General features: G+C 51.6%; 1 protein-coding gene across 4 annotated transcripts in view; it reads right to left on the reverse strand.

The window, feature by feature from the left end:
* Window positions 1-7,051: 7,051 nt before the first annotated feature.
* The window catches only part of LOC133355755 (wolframin-like), a 41,541-nt gene continuing 28,702 nt past the window's right edge, over window positions 7,052-19,890 (reverse strand). For all 4 annotated transcript variants that reach the window (XM_061573079.1, XM_061573077.1, XM_061573076.1 and 1 more), the window contains 4 exons: window positions 19,575-19,760; window positions 14,595-14,735; window positions 10,540-10,785; window positions 7,052-8,401 (listed from right to left, as the gene is read on the reverse strand). In XM_061573079.1, coding sequence (XP_061429063.1) covers window positions 8,003-8,401; window positions 10,540-10,785; window positions 14,595-14,735; window positions 19,575-19,760 — 972 coding nt within the window. In that variant the 3' untranslated portion in view covers window positions 7,052-8,002. The remainder of the gene's footprint in view (window positions 8,402-10,539; window positions 10,786-14,594; window positions 14,736-19,574; window positions 19,761-19,890) is intronic.

Consider the following 19,890-nt stretch of genomic DNA (forward strand, 5'->3'; position numbering starts at 1 on the left):
GTTCCTGCGGCAGCCTCCCCGTCCCCCGGCACCTGCGGGCTGGGGCACAAACTCAGCAGCACAATACTTGCAGTCAAATGCAAACAAAAAACAATACTCTGATAATGTATGCATTGTCTTTGAAACTGAACAGCTTTCTTTAGAGCCTAGTCTCATATGGTGTTCGACCAGATGACGCCAAAAGGCGCACAGTTCAAAGACAACGCACTACCAGAGTAATGAGAGCTCGGGTTGAGCAGCTACATCATGGACCTCCTTTGCCAGTACCAAAATATACTAATAGGCTCTAAAGAAAGCTGTCTCTGGTGTGGACCAATCAGTTTCAAAGACAATGCATAAATTATCAGAGTATTGTTTTTGTTTGCATTTGACTGCAAGTATTGTCGTTAATATAAGCATGATTCCTTGCAAAAGGTGTCAGTTTTGTTGCCAGAAAAAAGGGGGGAAACCCCTATTAGACACATTTATTTTTACGTGATCGAACCCAAAACACCTATATTATGAATATTGGTCGTGAAATCCTACGTGTTAAACTGTGCACATATATTTATTACTGTGTAAATATTATTTGTACATGAAGTAAGATTTTTGTACATTAAACATTATTTATAAACGCACCAGGGTCGCAAACGGGTCTTTAATATGTTTTCGTGTAATTTTAGTCTTAATACTAGCCAATACTAATCACAAAATCTATTGAAATTAAAAATAAAAACAATTTCTACCGATTACATTTACGACACATTTATATTTACGTGATCGAACCCAAAACACCTATATTAAGAATATTGGTCGTGAAATCCTACGTGTTAAACTGTGCACATATTATGTTATTTATTACTGTGTAAATATTATTTGTACATGAAGCAAGATTTTTGTACATTAAACATTATTTATAAACTAATTAACCAGCTGAAGTCTCCGTTAAATCACGTGACTTATGTGTGGCCATCCCTAATTTAAATCCCTCCCCTCTCCCGGCACACTGTGAAAACACACGCTGTTCCGAGCACCTATGAAGGCCCACACGGAATTAATGGGTGGGGAGCAAAACCAATCCCGGTCGCGTTTGTCTCCCTCGTGGCGATTTTTACAAACCATATCAAGTACTCATTTGAGGCTAAGTCGACCTAGGGGATGCCCAGGACCGGTTCAGATAGTCATCACTGGTGTTGGCCGTGAGCGGGATTCAAACTCAGGTCGCCAGGTTGATAGCGTAGTCCGCTAACCACTATGCTACCGGTCCCCACAACCCTGCAACAACAACCGCCATTCGCTATTAAGTGGCAGTGACATCACCACGACGCTTGTGCCAGGCCATGTGCACCTTGAGGCTACGTGAAGTGTCGAACGCCCGCTGGCAGGAGGTCACGGGGCAGACCCAGGTACCACGGGTCGACTGAGATGACCGAGATGACTGGCTGATGCACCACCTTTGCCCCCGACTGTGCCAACTTGCTGTGCTTTAGCCACCCGGCGCTCCGCTCGTTGTTGTGAGCATTGCTCCTCCACCCTCCGTTGTTGTTGGAGGGCGACTGGCTCCAACTGCCCAGTAGTGCCCTTCACGAGCCTCCTCCACAGAGGCCGATCTTGACACCGCTGGTACCAGTCATCGGCAAGTCCATTCAGCTCCACGTCCTCCTGTACCACATCACTCCATCTCTTCTCTAGCCCGTGCCGCGCCCGTTTAGCCCCCTCGATCCGGCCGAACAAAAGCTGTTTAGGCATGCGGTGGCTGGGCATGCGGGCTATATGACTCAGCCAACGCAGCCTTGTCTGCCGGAGCAGCTCACCGATGGGACTTTGCCCAGATCTTTCAAGGATTTGTGAGCTCCTCACACAATCCAGCCTGGTTGAACCCAGGATGGATCGTAGGCAGGCCAGCCTAAATGTTTACAACCGGCGAAGATGCTCCATTAGGGGGGGTCCACGTTTCGCAAGAGTAGAGAAGACCTGATGTGGCCGAGAAGACCTGATACTTCATGCGGAGCGACAGACCAGGTAGCTTCCACACAGTGTTATGCAGCCGATGAAAAGATATTGCCGGTCCACTGATTCGGAGTGAGACCTCTGCTGTTAAACTGTAGAAGGTCATAAGTACACTGCCCAGGTATGGGAAACTTTCCACTCTCTCCACTACTGCCCCATCACCGATTGGGAGTTGTGGGGGTGGAGTGTCCGATGGTACAAAATACCCAGGCAGGTGTTTAGTTTTGGTGGGGCTGATGGTAAGGCCCCACCTCTTAGTGGCACGCTCCAGTCTCAGCAGCAGCGTCTCCAACTCGTCTTCTGAATGAGCAGCTATTACCAAATCATGAGCATACATAACGTGGTTGACCAATAGGGAGCCATCCCTTGATCGCACCCGGGCATCGATCAGCCTCTCATTATATCTGTACCAAATGGGAATTCCCCCGGTACAGCTATTGAAGGCTTCACGAACTACGTGGTCAAAATAGATGTTAAATAATGTCGGAGCCAGAGGACATCCCTGTCGCACCCCAAGGTGTACAGGGAAAGGCTCTGACTCCCGGCCACGTAGTTTTACCCGGGCCCGCTCACCATTATGAAGGTCCTTAATGATCGTGAGCAGAGGGTCAGGGACTCCGAAAGCACGAATAACACCCAGAGCCCAGGCTTACTGATGGTATCATAGGCTTTGACCAGGTCAATAAAGCAGAGATGTAGGTTTTGTTGGAATTCCCTACACCTCTGCTGTAGCAAACGGACAAAATATGGCATCTGTGCAGGACCGCCCTTTCCTGAAACCGCATTGGGGCTCCGCAAGCCTCTCCTCAGCGTGCCTAGCAAGGCGATGTTGAATAATCCTTGCCAGGACCTTTCCCGGCACACTGAGTGAGATTCCTCTGTAGTTGTTACAGTCTATGCGGTCCCTCTCTTTAAGAAGGGCATCCTTCCCATCCTGCGGAACCCATCCAGTGGTTCAGACTGTTGTTATGATGGCATCTAGGGCAGTAAGTGCACAAACGCCACCCTCCCTCAGCATTTCGCTTGGGAGATCATCTCTGCCCGGTGCCTTTCCTGGTCTCAGACTCCGGATCGCCTTCAGTACTTCCTCAACAGATGGCACCTCAGCCAGCCACTCACAGGGGGTGACTTCCAATATTGAGGCACCGCAGCCTCAGCAGGGTTATCCCCACTTTGTGCCATGTTTTCCTGGCTTGAGGGATTTCCCCTCCCCCAGGACCTCACAGAAATGCTCAGCAAATCTGCAAACCTGTTCCTGGGGGTCGGAGATTGGATCACCGTTTTTCCCCCTAATGATGGTAATGTGTGGCGCTGCAGGTTTCTTTTTTGATGGAGTTAAATAGTGATTTGTGATTGCGGACCACTGAGGCAGACTCCATCTCCTCAGCAACCCGCGACCACCACCCATCCTTGCAGCGCCTTACAGCTCTCCGAACCTCCGAGCGAAGGCTGCGGTAAGCCTCCTCATTCTCTGACGTGGGATGCTGTAGCCGATGAGAGTGGGCCTGTCATTTTTTCTTAACTATCCTGAACACCTCCTCTGTCAGCCAGGGTTTCTGGGGAGGTCTGGACCGCGTACCCAAAGCAGCCATTGAAGCTGCATGAGTCACAGTCCTGAACCTCGCCCATTTACCCTCGACATCAGGAGTGGGGGACGATGCCAACCACAGCTGCAAGCGATGATGAAATTCTCGCTTGCAACTTTCATCAGATGAGACCAGGCCATTCTAGATTTGAAGCTTTCGTGACTGCAAGGATTCATATTCTTAGGTTTTTCCAGTAAAGTCACTTCGGTAAAAAAATAAAAATTAATAAAAGTAAAATAAAATAAAAATCACGACGTTTCGGAGGCAACACAAGCTTCCATTTTCAGGTGGAACCGTCACAGCACGCTTGCTGTATCAATACAGCAAGCGTGGGGGACGATACAGTAAGCGTGCTGTGACGGTTCCACCTGAAGACGGAAGCTTGTGTTGCCTCCGAAACGTCGTGATTTTTATTTTAATTTGAATTTTTTACCTACGTGACTTTACCCAAAAAACCTAAGAATATGAGACCAGGCCACTTTAGGTTGGAATGGGGTCCTGGGTGTACACCCACCACCAGAGTAGAAGAATGGCAGGTGCATCTTACAGATGACTAGTCGATGGTCAGAGGGCAGATCAGCTCCACGGTAGGTCCTGGTGTCAAGGACATGGGCTCGCATCCGCTGGTCCGTTACTATGTAGTCCAGCAGATGTTCTTGCTTGGACACGGCATGCATCCATGATATTGTGTGGATGCGCCGATGTCGGAAGAGCGTGTTGGTAATTACAAGCCCATGGGCTGCACAAAAATCTAGCAGCCTCCTACCGTTGTTATTGAGCTGATCTGGCCCATGCCTTCCAATCACTCCAGACCAGGTGCCAGCATCATGACCAACTCGGGCATTGAAGTCACCCAACAAGATGACTCTGTTCCGAGTGGCCACTTTAGCCAGTACCTGTGACAGGAGGTCATAGAAGGCATCTGACTCATCGGCTTTGCCTGCATCCCTCCACGGATGTTCGTCTTCGGTGGGGGCATAAGTAACCACGACCACCACTCCTCGCCTCCGGTTGATGGGAAGGCGAGCCAAAGTATCCTGTGGCTTACAGCTTCCCACACCTCACCACCACGCTCCCACGCCCCCTTCATTCTTTTGTTCAAAAGAAGAGCCACACCCTGTTGTTTGGCAGTCTCCTGCCCCGAGTAGAGGACTGTCCACCCCTCATGGTGGCAGGTAAAAACCCCTTGGGTGAGGTTTTCTTGCCTCTCTAGAGAAAACAGGAGAGAGAGGAGGGAAGATGGTTTGGATGGGAGAATGAAAGGATGGAAAATGATTGATGTTTTGAAAGGATGTAGAGAGAGAGTGCCACACCATCTAGGGCTGGATAGCAGCCAGACAGGAGGAGATACGAGAGGAACGGTCCAGGGGCAAATGAAGGAAAGGAGAATATTTGGGTATCAGTCAAGAAATTCTGAGAAACACAGAGTGGATAATAGATTCAAGAGGTGAAACAGGCACTCCCCGACTTACCAACTTCCGAATTACAAACATACACACTTATGAATGGCCATAAGATGTTATGTTTTAACCATCCGATTTGTGAACGTTCGCTCGTACTTGCGAACCGAACAGTGAAACAATTTTGTTTCGTGGAGCGATCCTCCACGAGATTTCATAACGGTGCACGTGGTTTTAACGAAACAAGACGCTGCTTAATCCATGAAAATCGGTGGATTTGTTGGATGGCACTCAGGAAAATAAAATTGTGTATCCGTTTTCTACTCATCTGTCATGTGAGCATCACATAAAAAATGGAGTCTGGTCCTGTAATTTTCATATCAGGGCTCTACGACACATTCGATCACTGTTGAGTCATGACATAGCCAACACGGTGGCGTGTAGCATAGTATTGATGTCTGGCAAAAAATTACCAAGCTGCAGTGTGTAAAAAAAAAATTTTGGACATGTCGTGACGGGTACTGCAAAGTCTGACGACGTCCATCCAGTGCTCACAGAGCTGTGAATACATTATAAGGTTGTACTCATTACACAAAGTGCTTGCCACAAATGAATCACAATACCTTACTGATCTCGTCAAGGAGCATAAACCAGCTAGTCATCGAACGAAGATGATCACCGCATCCAGCGGTGTTTTGAGATGCGCTTCTGCGGCCGTCTGGAACGCTCTTTCTTTCCGATATTCGGAAGCAACTGGAGCGATGCACTTTTAAATCTAGACTGCAAACTCACTTCTTTAGAACTGCTTATTGCGTTAAGTTTGTTGTCTTTCCCCTGCACCACCGATTACCACGGTTGGCTATGCACGGTGCAAAATAAGTGTAACATACATACACCACACTATAACATTTCTTACACTACTGTACACTACACTTTACCCACTTAACATCCCACTATAATACCAGTGTACAGTGTACTCCACATTTAATGCAACAAAGACAAAGATCCCCTGAATAGCCTTAACAGACTGTTGGGGCAAATGTTGTTAGCGAGTACCTATGAAGTACGGTACGCATGGGGGTGGGTGGCCAGCACTACGCACGACCGCCTTTGTCTCCCCAGTGGCGATATTTTACACACCACACGAAATAATCATTTGAGGCGGCCAGGGTAAGGCCCAGGGCCCATTCAGATAATCGTCAATGTTGCTGGCCGTGAGCGGGAATCAAACTCAAGCCGTCAGGTTCGTAACGCAGCGCCCTAACTGCAACACTTACCCTCCCCTTATTAAATATAACATGCACACATAAACACGCACACACAAATACAAAACACAAATATTGACGCAAATACAAATTCACAAACAAGAATGTTAAAATTAATATCCTAACGGTCACAAAACGCACCAAAAACCCCGTTAAAACCGACAAACTAAAAAAAACATGAAATAATGTTAATAACAAAAAATTCACAATCCCCTTCACCACTAAGTGGCGGTGACGTCACCATGGCACTTGTGCCACGCTAGATGCACTTTGAGGCCACGTAAAGCGTCTCAGGCCTGCTGGCAGAACAGACCCAGGTGCCATGGGTTGACTGAGATGACTGGCAGATGCAACCACGAAGACACGCACATTCACGCTATCACAGGAAAAAATTAAATGTGATGTGGAAATGCTTCAAATATTAAAGAACTAGCTTCGGCAAACTTGAGAGGATGGATGCCTACAGTCCCACCACGTGCACACTGCCTCCATCATTACCATCACCAGCATTACCACCACCATAACCACCACAATCATCGCCAACACCACTGTTATCACCACAATCACCAACATCATTGCCACCATCTCCACCATGCCCTGCTGCGAAGCAGATGGGAGACAGGAGCCTCATGCAGAAAGAGGTTTGAGTCTCTGGCGAGGCGGCTCAGCTGGGGAGCCGTCGGAGTCGTTGATCTCGGCGCTGGGCTGAGGTGCCGGGTGGTTGCATCGTGCGGCGAGCGCAGAGGCCCATGATCTCCGCTTAGGCAAGAGCCACACGCTGCTGGTGATGGTGAGACTGTAAGAGCAATCCTTGAAGGTCGTGCCGATTGTGCAACGGGCAGCTTTATTGCGGTTGTGCGCATCACATCAAGTCAGCATTTGCAACATCATCATGAGCTGCAACATCACCAGCAGCTACAATATGATCATTTGGGCCATGGGTTGATGTAATTCGCATCTGCATTCAACCTTGTAGGCTTACAGACTGGTTAAGTGCTGTTTGTGAGCATTTATTAAGGCTGGCACTTCACACTCACAAACACGGCCAAAAATTGACTCACTCACCAACTAACTCAACCACCTACTCACTCTTTCACCCACACACTTACAAACCCACTCACCGCATCGCTCACTCACTCACGCACTCACCCACACACTAAAACTATTAAAACTAAAAGTATTTTTATTTTACCAAGTAAAGCCTAGAGCCATTAGCTCTTTTTCACAAATTATAGCTCAACCAAGTGGTTTATTACGTGGAAATGGATTGCAGCCAAATACTCTAAACGCATATTTCTAATTGTGGCGGGAAAAACCGGAGGACCCCGAGAAAAACGCAAGCTACAATGGGGAGAACATGCAAACTCCACAAATACAGGCGTCAGGGTTGGAATCCAACCCACGACATCCTGTACACCAAGAGAGGGAGATAATATCTCACCACCGCAGTGCCCCGCCCACTCATTCAACAACCCACTCATCCATTCACTCACCCATACACTCACCCACGCACTTACTCACTAACCCACTTGCTCACTCACCTAATCACTCTCACTCACACACCCACCCAACCATTCACCCCCTCCCCGCCACCCGTTCACTCACACGCCTACTCACCCACCTGCCCACAAACTCGCTCACTAACACACTCGCCCACCCACTCGCCCACCCACCGACTCGCTCAACCACTCACCCACCAACCCACTCGCTAACCCACTCGGCCACCGACATAATCACCACAGTCATGGTGGTGACCTTAGTGTCACGCGGCAGAGAGCACGGGCGAGCAGAAGAAGTCGAAGGCGAACCGTAGGGCGCTGCGCAGGGCGGCACGCCAATCCCGCTCCACCTTCTCTTGGCGCGCCGACGTAGCCGCCGGCTCCAGCCTCCGTATGCAGCTGAGGCAGCGCAGGGCGCGCAGCTCGAACGCCGGCCACTTGCTGCCCAGCCGCCCCTCCAGCACTGTGCTGAACTCGATTACGCTGCCCTGCTTCAGGGGCAGCAGCGCCGCACGGAACTCACCGCTGGCACGCAACACCACATCCTTGGTGGGGTCCTCCTCCGCCAGGTTGGGCTGGTTGTTGTTGCTGGCGGTGGTGGCGCCGTTTTTAGGCGGTATCGGCATTCCCACCGTGATCTCAAACTTGTAGCGGTCAAATTTCTACCGGGGGTGGTGGGAGAGAGAGGTAGAGAAAAGAGTGGTGAGGAGGAGGGGGAGACAGAGCGCGCATCATATCCCCCTGTCGCAGAGTGGACATCGCTAAAGCCACCACTCTCCCTGTATTCAACTGCTGTGAGGTCTCATGCAGAGATGCCTAAGGCAGTGGTTCTCAACCCCCCATTGTTTAATTTTATTCAACCGAGTACTACCCCCTTGCCTGACCCAACATGGTTCTGAGAAATAAATTTATGAATAATGAACATCAATATTTCAATCTATCCTCACGAAATTACGTAATTTGTTCACCCTCGCTGGTTCCTCTTGTAGCCCACATTGTTCACGATCAATAAGTCCAGAAAAGCAATACTGGTAGGAACCCACTGGTTCCACCAGCCCACAGGGGATTATTGTGTCCGTCCGTCGTGCAGGGAGGGGCTGGGTGGGGAGGGAGGGGCTGGGTGGGGAGGGTGGGGAAGGGCTGGGTGGGGAGGTTGGGGCTGGGTGGGATGGGGCTGGGTGGGGAGGGTGGGGCTGGGTGGGGGGTGGGAGGGGTGGGGCTGGGTGGGGAGGGGCTGGTTTACCAGAGGTCGCAAACGGGTTTTGATTCATTCTTTGGTTCTTTCGGTAAAGTCACGTATAAAGATAAAATAATAAATTAAATTAAATACTAGCATACGACGTTTCTATTGCAACACAAGCAATCATCATCAGGTATAAATTAAATAGAAACACAAATCTAGTATACTTAGAAATGTAATGTAATACAACAGAGAGTCGGATAACATAACAGTCAACACCCGATCTGATTGATTACGTTCTTCCTGAGAATACTAAATTTGAGAGAGAGATTAAACACAGAACCAGAAACATAGACAGACATATAAGCAGACAGATATCACAGAGTTACGTAGAGAGAGAGAGCAAACATAGGCACAAAGAGAAACTACGCCTCTGTGTCGAGGCCTTAAATAGAGAAAGGGGGGGCGGGGGCGGGGAGAGAGGGAGGGGTTAGAGAAATTAGCATGTCCATGAGTGGAAACGGTGAGTGGCAAGGTGTAAAAAGCTTGAGAGAGGGGAGCAGGGGCGGAGAGAGAGGGGTTAGAGAAATTAGCATGTCAATGAGTAGCACGATGAGTGGTACGGTACGAAAGCTGGAAAAAATTAGGAGGCAGGGAGAGAGACACACTAAATTAACTAACCTAGCAAAAATTTCGAAATGTAATGCAATGCAACACAGAGGGTCGGTCAACACACAATTAACGCATAGCCTGGTTGATTACGTTCTTCCAAAGTTAAGTGTGTATCGGTCTTCGTGTCTGTGTTTTTTCAAATTTCACACCCCTGACTTATTTTCCCATTGGCTGAGGCCAAAGCCAGCAGAACCAATCTCCCGAGCTGGCACCTCTCGATCACGCCAGGGCCATGCTCCCAGGCTTCCCCCCCATTGGCTGTAAAGCAGGACCGGCAGAGCCGATCACCACGTGAGCCGGACATAGGCTCATATTACATATGGATAAACATTTTATCGTAGTTATTTTATATTGGCAGCTTCATACGTGATTATTTACCAATGGTGCTCATATATGGTATAATTTCACACGTTTATAAATCACCCCACGTATCCCCAGGGGTACGCGTATCCCCAGTTGAGAACCACTAGCTCAGGGGATTGCCCTGCACCCCCCCCAGCCCCCTGCACCCCCCCAGCCCCCTGCACCCCCCACAGCCCCCTGCACCCCCCCCAGCCCCCTGCACCCCCCCCAGCCCCCTGCACCCCCCACAGCCCCCTGCACCCCCACAGCCCCCTGCACCCCCCCCAGCCCCCTGCACCCCCCACAGCCCCCTGCACTCCCCCCAGCCCCCTGCACCCCCACAGCCCCCTGCACCCCCCCCAGCCCCCTGCACCCCCCACAGCCCCCTGCACCCCCACAGCCCCCTGCACCCCCCCTAGCCCCCTGCACCCCCCACAGCCCCCTGCACCCCCCACAGCCCCCTGCACCCCCCACAGCCCCCTGCACCCCCACAGCCCCCTGCACCCCCACAGCCCCCTACAATGGGGGTTGCAGAGGTGTGGGGGGGGGCCACAGACCCCGCTTCCCGGCAGAACTCTCAGTGTCTGCGACCTGGCAATCAGAGACCTTCATGTGGCAGTCGTGTCTGGTGAGCGACTTGAGTTGGCACAGCTCCTGCGTGGTGATCACTCCGAGGTTGCTGTCGCTGTTGTCGCCGTTGTTGTCGCCGTTGTTGTTGCCGGTGGTGGAGGAGGTGGAGTTGCACGCCGGGTAGTGCTCCCCATACACGCATCGGAGCCAGTCACCCAGGAAGGTGGGCAGCATGTCCACCGAGGTCTCGGCAGTGTTGTCGACCTCGGTCACACGTACGTACTGGTGGACAGGTAGAGATAAGGGCGAAGGGATACGGAGTTTGTAGGAGCAAGCGCTGTGAGCGAGTAGCGGCACCTATGAAAGCCGGCAGTGCCCGTGTGGGGGTGGTGGCCAGAACCACGCCCTACCGCCTTTGTCTCCCCAGTGCTGATGGTTTATACACGCTGCACCAAGTACTCATTTGTGGCTAAATCGACCTAGGGCAGGCCCAGGATCGGTTAAGATAATCGTCACTGGTGTTGGCCGTAAGTGGGGATTGAACGCTGGTCACCGGGTTTGTAGCTCAGCATGCTAACTGCTACACTACAGCTCCCCACATGAAAACAACAACCGCCATTCGCCACTAACTGGCGGTGACGTCACCACGAAGCTTGTGCCAGGCTATGTGCACCTTGAGGCCACGTGAAGTGTCGAACGCCCGCTGACAGGAGGTCACGGGAGAGACCCAGGTGACATGGGTTGACTGACTGAGACGACTGGCAGATGCACCACCTGTGCCCCCTACTATGCCAACTTGCTGTGCTTTAGCCACCCGGCGCTCCGCTCATTGTTGTGAGCGCCGCTCCTCCGCCCTCCGTTGTTGTTGGAGGGCGACTGCCTCCACAGAGGCCGATCTTGACACCGCTGGTACCAGTCATCTGCAAGTCCCTCCACATCCTCCTGTACCACATTACTCCATCTCTCTTCCGGTGCGTGCCGCGCCCGTTTCGCCCCCTCGATCCGGCCGAACAAAAGCTGTTTAGGCATGCGGTGGCCGAGCATGTGGGCTACATGGCCCAGCCAATGCAGCCTTGCCTGCCAAAAGAGCTCACTGATGGGACTTTGTCCAGATCTTTCAAGGATTTGTGAGCTCCTCACACAATCCAGCCTGGTTAAACCCAGGGTGGATCATAGGCAGGCCAGCCTAAATGTTTCTCACCGGCGAAGATGTTCCACGAGGAGGTAGGGGGTTGTTTTGCCGGACCCCACATATATACAAAGACAAAGATTCCCCATATAGCCTTAACAGCCTGTAGGGGCAAGTGCTGTTAGCGAGCACCTATGAAGGCCGGAACGGTACACGAGGGGGTGGGTGGCCAGCACCACGCCCGACCGCCTTTGTCTCCCTAGTGGCGATGTTTACACACCGCACCAGGCACTCATTTCAGGCTGAGTCGACCTAGGGGAGGCCCAGGACCGGTTCAGATAATCGTCACTGGTGTTGGCCGTGAGCGGGAATCGAACCCGGGTCTCCAGGTTCATAGCGCAGCGCGCTAACCGCTACACTACCGCTCCCCATATAAACATACACGCACACACGCCAACTCACTCAACAACACCAAAAACTGGCCTTCGCCATTAAGTGATGGCGGTGTCACCATGGTCGGTGCACTTTGAGGCCACGTGAAGTGTTGAAGGCTTGCTGCCAGGAGGTCATGGAACAGACCCAGGTGCATTGGGTTGATTGAGATGACTGGCAAGATGCATCAACTGTGCTCCCCACTGTGCCAACTTTGTATGTTTTAGCTACCCAGCGCTCCGCTCGTTGTTGTAAGCTTCACTCCTCTGCCCTCCGTTATTGCTGGAGGGTGACTGCCTCCAACTCCCCAGCAGCATCCTTCACAAACCTTCTCCACAAAGGCCAATCTTGACACCACTGGTACCAGTCATCAACAAGTCCAATCAGCTCCATATCCTTCTATACCACATCAGCCCATCTATTCCTCTGTTTGTCCGGGTCAAATCTTGTAATACAAATTGTGCCCACTTCCCATTGTCCAATCAATGCCACACTTTGCACACGCACTCAGATCTGGTGACAATGCATGCCTGTATCAAAATCGGCATTAATTCGCTACTTTAAAGCAATTAACATTTTGTATGGACGACTTATTATTTATATATTTGTGTAGGTCAAAAACGCCGCAGTCCCTAAACTGGGGAATCGGCTCGGACAAAACCGTGAGTTAAACGAAGTTGTTAATAAAACTGTTGTTTATCAAAAACTTTTTTAAACGAGTTTATATAGTTTTGAAATTTGCATTGCCTTTGTGTTTTTCGCCTTTTGGCATTCTCTGGTCTAACACTGGTGAGACCAAGGCCATAAGAAAGACTGTCTCTGGTGTAGGCCAAACAGTTTCAAACACAATGTACATATTGTCAGAGCATATTTGTTTGCATGTGTAGTGACATATGACGTCACTACCATGTCGGGTTTGTACACACATGACGTCACTACCATGTCGGGTCTGTACACACATGACGTCACTACCATGTCGGGTTGGTTCGGATGACGTCACTGCCAGGTCGGGCAGTGCGGAGGCCGTTGACGAGTGCCACGGGGGTTGTGGCAGGCCGTGGCACTCTTGCGTGACCCCGGCTGGACACGTGACCGGATCAAGGTGGGGGCCACGGGCCCAGGGGGGACCTTGGGGTCACGTGGTTGGGGTCAGAGCCTTCTCGAAGGTTCGAGAAGGGGGGCGTGGCCGGGGTTCGGCCGGCCACGCTGGGGGAGCTCATAAGCGGGCACCGCTGAGGGAGCGGGGCTGTTCATGCCTGGGATGAAGACGCCTCATGAAGACTGAAGCCCCAAGTCGTCATGGCCAAGCAAAAGCCCTCCTGGCTTGGCCATGCCAAGTAGTACCCGAAAAATAGTACCCGAGTGTTAGTGAGACTAGGACGGTGGTCACCACCCTATGTATAGTGTGTGTAACAGTTGTGTGTTAAATAAATAGTGTTGCCTCCACATGAGTGTGTGTGCCTCTATCGAACCATTACACATGTTTTACCAAAAGAATTCCATTAATACAGACTTGATGCCTTGCAATAGGTGTCTATATGGCATTTGAACATCTTCACACGTCCTGTATTATTTCCAGAAAGGGTAAAGCCTCTTATTTTTTTCAACCTGTTGGAATTACCTACACCTCTGCTGTAGCAGACGGAGAGAGACAATGGCATCTGTGCAGGACCTCCACAGTCTGAAACCATATTGGGGCTCCTTAAGCCTGTTCCTCAGCATGTCTGGCAAGGTGATGTTGAATAATTATCCTAGTCTGGCAAGAGGCCACAAGTGCATCATTCCAATCCTGCGGACCCCTTCCTGTGGATGAAACAGCTGTAATGATGTTCACTTGAGAGATCATCTCTACCTGGCGTTTTACATGGTCTCAAGCTCCGGACCACCTATCGCACTTCCTCAATAGATGACACATCAGCCAACCACTCACAGGGAGCAGCTATTTCCTTCAATATTTGAGGCATGACAGCACCAGCAGGGTCAACCCCACCTTGCCCAAAGATGATGTTGTTTCAGCCATGGCGTTTCCCCTCCCCCAAAACTTCACACAAGCACTCCATCACACAGCCGCACACTCACAAAAAAACAAAGATAAAGATCCCTGTATAGCCTGAACAGACTGTTGGGGCAAGTGCTGTCAGCAAGTACCTATGAAGGCCGCCTCGGCACACGAGGGGGTGGGTGGCCAACACCATGTTCAGCCGCCTTTGTTTCCCGAGTGGTGATGTTTACACACTACACCAGGTACCCATTTGAGGCTAAGTCGACCTAGGGGATGTCCAGGACCGGTTCAGATAATCATCACTAGTGTTGGCCGTGAGCTGCAATCAAACTCGGGTCGCTGGGTTCATAGCGCAGCTCGCTAACCGCCACACTACTGCTCCCCACCGAAGACTTCACACACGCACTCCCTCACACAAACGCACACTCACACACTCATTCACATACATTCATATGCAATCCCCCGCAAACCCACTCACATCCACTCTCACACACAGACACAATCTCACCCCTCTTCCCTCCCTCTGACCTTGAAGCGACCGCTCCACGTGACCCTGTGACCCTGCAGGTGGCCACACAGCATCTGCACACGCGCCATATTTGTCTCTCTCCACGCGCGCGGCCCACACAGGGAGCCATATTGGCTCCACGTCAGCGTCGAGTTGTAAACCTGGGCACAAAGGCAAAGACCTTCCGTGTAGCCTTCACCAGGCTGCTGGGACAAGTGCTGTTAGTGAGTAGCACCTATGAAAGGGGAGGGGTGGCCAGGACCGCATCAGCCCGGCCGCCTTTGTCTCCCCAGTGCTGATATATACCAATACCCGGCATTCGCCACTAAGTTACGGTGATGTTACCATGGTGCCTGTGCCAGGCCAGGTGCACATTGAGGAGGCCACATGAAGTGTCGAAGGCTCGCTGACAGGAGGTCAAGGGACAGACTCAGGTGCTGTGGCTTGTGCCCTCTAGTGTGTGCTTCAGTTGACTGGCACTCCGCTCGTTATTGTGAGCATCACTCCTCTGCCCACCACTTTTGTTGGAGGGCGACCGACTCCACTTTCTCCATAACTCCCTCCACTCATAGGATGGAGATTTCACCAGAAAATCCATGGAAAGCTTCTTGAACGTGGTCGAAGAATATGTTAATTAGTGTAGGGCCAGAGGACATCTCTGTCACACCCCAAAGAGAGCAGAACATGGTTCTGACTCCTGGGCACGCATCTTTACCCAGGACTGGCCACCATAATGAAGGTCCTTAATGATGGTGATCAGAGGTCTGGGACTCCAAAATCACAAAGAATAAACCAGAGCCATGGCCTACTGATGGTATCATAGGCCTTGGCCAGATCAATAAAGCAGAGATGTAAGTTTTTCTGAAATTCTCTACACCTCTGCTGTAGCCGATGGACAAAGACAATGGCGTCCTTGCAGGCCCGTCCTGGCCTGAAACCACATTGGGGCGCCACACGGATCTGCTCTGCGTGTCTGGCAAGGTGATGTTGAATAATAATCCTTGCAAGGACCTTTCCCATTCTCACACTGATGGGGGAGAAGCTCCAGTAGTTGTTGCAATCAGTGCAGTCCCCCTATTTTAATCTTCATTAAGACTCCTCACACACTCACACCACTCAGTCACTCACTCACACCACTCAATCACACTCCTCACACCACTCACTCACACCACTCACACTCCTCACTCACTCACACTCCTCACTCACACTCCTCAGTCACAGTCCTCATTCACTCACACTCCTCGCTCACTCACACTCCTCACTCACACTCCTCACTCACACTCCTCACTCACACTCCTCACTCAGTCACACCCCTCACTCAGTCACACCCCTCACTCACACTCCTCGCTCACTCACACCCCTCACTCACACCCCTCACTCACTCACACTCCTCACTCGCACTCCTCACTCAGTCACACTCCTCACTCCTCACTCAGTCACACTCCTCACTCACTCACTCACACTCCTCACTCACTCACACTCCTCACTCACTCACACCACTCACTCACACTCCTCACTCACACTGCTCACACACTCACACTCCTCACACAGTCACACTCCTCAATCAGTCACACTCCACACTCACTCACACTCCTCACTCACTCACACCACTCACACTCCTCACTCACTCACACTCCTCACTCAGTCACACTCCTCACTCACTCACACTCCTCACTAACTCACACTGCTCACTAACTCACACTGCTCACTCACTCACACTGCTCACACAGTCACACTCCACACTCACTCACACTCCTCACACACACCACTCACTCACACTCCTCACTCACACCACTCACTCACTCACACTCCTCACTCGCTCACACTCCTCACTCCTTCACACTCCTCACTCACACTCCTCACTCAGTCACACCCCTCACTCACACTCCTGACTCACTCACACTCCTTACTCACACCACTCACTCACACTCCTCACTCACTCACACCACTCACACTCCTCACTCACTCACACTCCTCGCTCACTCACACTCCTCACTCGCACTCCTTACTCACACTCCTCACTCAGTCACACTCCTCACTCACTCACAGTCGTCACTCACTCACACTCCTCACTCACTCCTCACTCAGTCACACTCCTCACTCACTCACACTCCTCACTCACACTGCTCACACACTCACACAGTCACACTCCTCACTCAGTCACACTCCACATTCACTCACACTTCTCACTCACTCACACCACTCACACTCCTCACTCACTCACACTCCTCACTCAGTCACACTCCTCACTCACTCACACTCCTCACTCACCATGCTCACTCACTCACACTCCTCACACAGTCACACTCCTCACTCACTCACACTCCTCACTCACTCACACTCCTTACTCACACCACTCACTCACACTCCTCACTCACACCACTCACACTCCTCACTCACACTCCTTACTCACACCACTCACTCACACTCCTTACTCACTCACACTCCTTCCTCACTCAGTCACACTCCTCACTCACTCACACTCCTCACTCACACTCCTTCCTCACTCAGTCACACTCCTCACTCAGTCACACTCCTCACTCAGTCACACTCCTCACTCACTCACACTCCTCACTCACACTGCTCACTCACACTCCTCACTCAGTCACACTCCTCACTCACTCACACTCCTCACTCACACTGCTCACTCACACTCCTCACACAGTCACACTCCTCACTCACACTGCTCACTCAGTCACACTCACTCACACTCCTCATTTACACCACTCACTCACACTCCTCACTCACTCACACTCCTCACTCACTCACACTCCTTACTCACACCACTCACTCACACACACCACTCACTCACTCACACTCCTCACTCAGTCACACTCCTCAATCAGTCACACTGCTCACTCACTCACTCACACTCCTCACTCAGTCACACTCCTCAGTCACACTCCTCACTCACTCACACTCCTCACTCACTCACACTCCTTACTCACACCACTCACTCACACTGCTCACTCACTCACACTCCTGACTCAGTCACACTCCTCACTCACTCACACTCCTCACTCAGTCACACTCCTCACTCAGTCATACTCCTCACTCAGTCACACTCCTCACTCACTCACACTGCTCACTCACTCACACTCCTCACTCAGTCACACTCCACATTCACTCACACTTCTCACTCACTCACACCACTCACACTCCTCACTCACTCACACTCCTCACTCAGTCACACTCCTCACTCACTCACACTCCTCACTCACCATGCTCACTCACTCACACTCCTCACACAGTCACACTCCTCACTCACTCACACTCCTCACTCACTCACACTCCTTACTCACACCACTCACTCACACTCCTCACTCACACCACTCACTCACACTCCTCACTCACTCACACTCCTTACTCACACCACTCACTCACACTCCTTACTCACTCACACTCCTTCCTCACTCAGTCACACTCCTCACTCACTCACACTCCTCACTCACTCACACTCCTCACTCACACTCCTTCCTCACTCAGTCACACTCCTCACTCAGTCACACTCCTCACTCACTCACACTCCTCACACTGCTCACTCACACTCCTCACTCAGTCACACTCCTCACTCACTCACACTCCTCACTCACACTGCTCACTCACACTCCTCACACAGTCACACTCCTCACTCACTCACACTCCTCACTCACACTGCTCACTCACACTCCTCACTCAGTCACACTCACTCACACTCCTCATTTACACCACTCACTCACACTCCTCACTCACTCACACTCCTCACTCACTCACACTCCTTACTCACACCACTCACTCACACTCCTCACTCACTCACACCACTCACTCACTCACTCACACTCCTCAATCAGTCACACTCCTCACTCACTCACACTCCTCACTCACTCACACTCCTCACTCAGTCACACTCCTCACTCAGTCACACTCCTCACTCAGTCACACTCCTCACTCAGTCACACTCCTCACTCAGTCACACTCCTCACTCAGTCACACTCCTCACTCACTCACACTCCTCACTCACTCACACTCCTCACTCACTCACACTCCTCACTCAGTCACACTCCTCACTCAGTCACACTCCTCACTCAGTCACACTCCTCACTCACTCACACTGCTCACTCACTCACACTCCTCACTCACTCACACTCCTCACTCAGTCACACTCCTCACTCAGTCACACTCCTCACTCAGTCACACTCCTCACTCAGTCACTCCTCACTCACTCACACTCCTCACTCACTCACACTGCTCACTCACTCACACTGCTCACTCACTCACACTCCTCACTCAGTCACACTCCTCACTCATTCACACTCCTCACTCAGTCACACTCCTCACTCAGTCACACTCCTCACTCACTCACACTCCTCACTCACTCACACTCCTCACTCAGTCACACTCCTCACTCACTCATTCACACTCCTCACTCGCTCACACTCCTCACTCCTTCACACTCCTCACTCACACTCCTCACTCCTTCGCACTCCTCACTCACACTCACTCACTCACTCACACTCCTCACTCACTCACACTGCTCACTCACTCACACTCCTCACTCACTCACACTGCTCACTCACTCACACTCCTCACTCGCTCACACTCCTCACTCACTCACACCACTCACTCACTCACACTCCTCACTCAGTCACACGCCTCCCTCCTCACTCACTCACACCACTCACTCAGTCACGCTCCTCACTCACACTCCTCACTCACTCACTCACAGTCCTCACTCACTCACTCACACTCCTCACTCACTCACACCACTCACTCACACTCCTCACTCACTCACTCACAGTCCTCATTCACTCACACTCCTCACTCACTCACACCACTCACTCACACTCCTCACTCACTCACACCACTCACTCACACACCATTCTCTCGCTCACTCCTCACCACTCACACTCCTCACTCACCCTCCTCACTCACTCACTCACACCACTCACTCACACTCCTCACTCACACCACCCACTCACTCTCACCACTTACCTCACTTACTCACTCCCTCCCCTCCTCACCTTAAGGCCCTCGCTGCGGAACACGTAGAGCCAGCAGAAGACGGCCGTGGCCGTGAGCCACACGAGCGCCAGCTTCACCAGCGAGCTGCGGCCCAGCGAGCGCAGCAGCTGCACGGGCGCCGCGCGGTGGCGCCACGCCAGCCACCCTGCCAACGGCACGGCAGCCAGCAGTGCCGTTGCGCCCACCTGCTCCCCATGCCGCCCCGGCGAGTCACATAAGTCAATAACAACGACGACAACAACGACATCACCAACGTCGGCAACGTCGATCACAACAACCTCGACGTCAACAACATCACCGTCAACAACATCGTCA

Source organism: Lethenteron reissneri, chromosome 52 (genome assembly GCF_015708825.2).
Source record: "Lethenteron reissneri isolate LAM-NWPU_2019-01 chromosome 52, ASM1570882v1, whole genome shotgun sequence".
NCBI lineage: Eukaryota > Metazoa > Chordata > Hyperoartia > Petromyzontiformes > Petromyzontidae > Lethenteron > Lethenteron reissneri.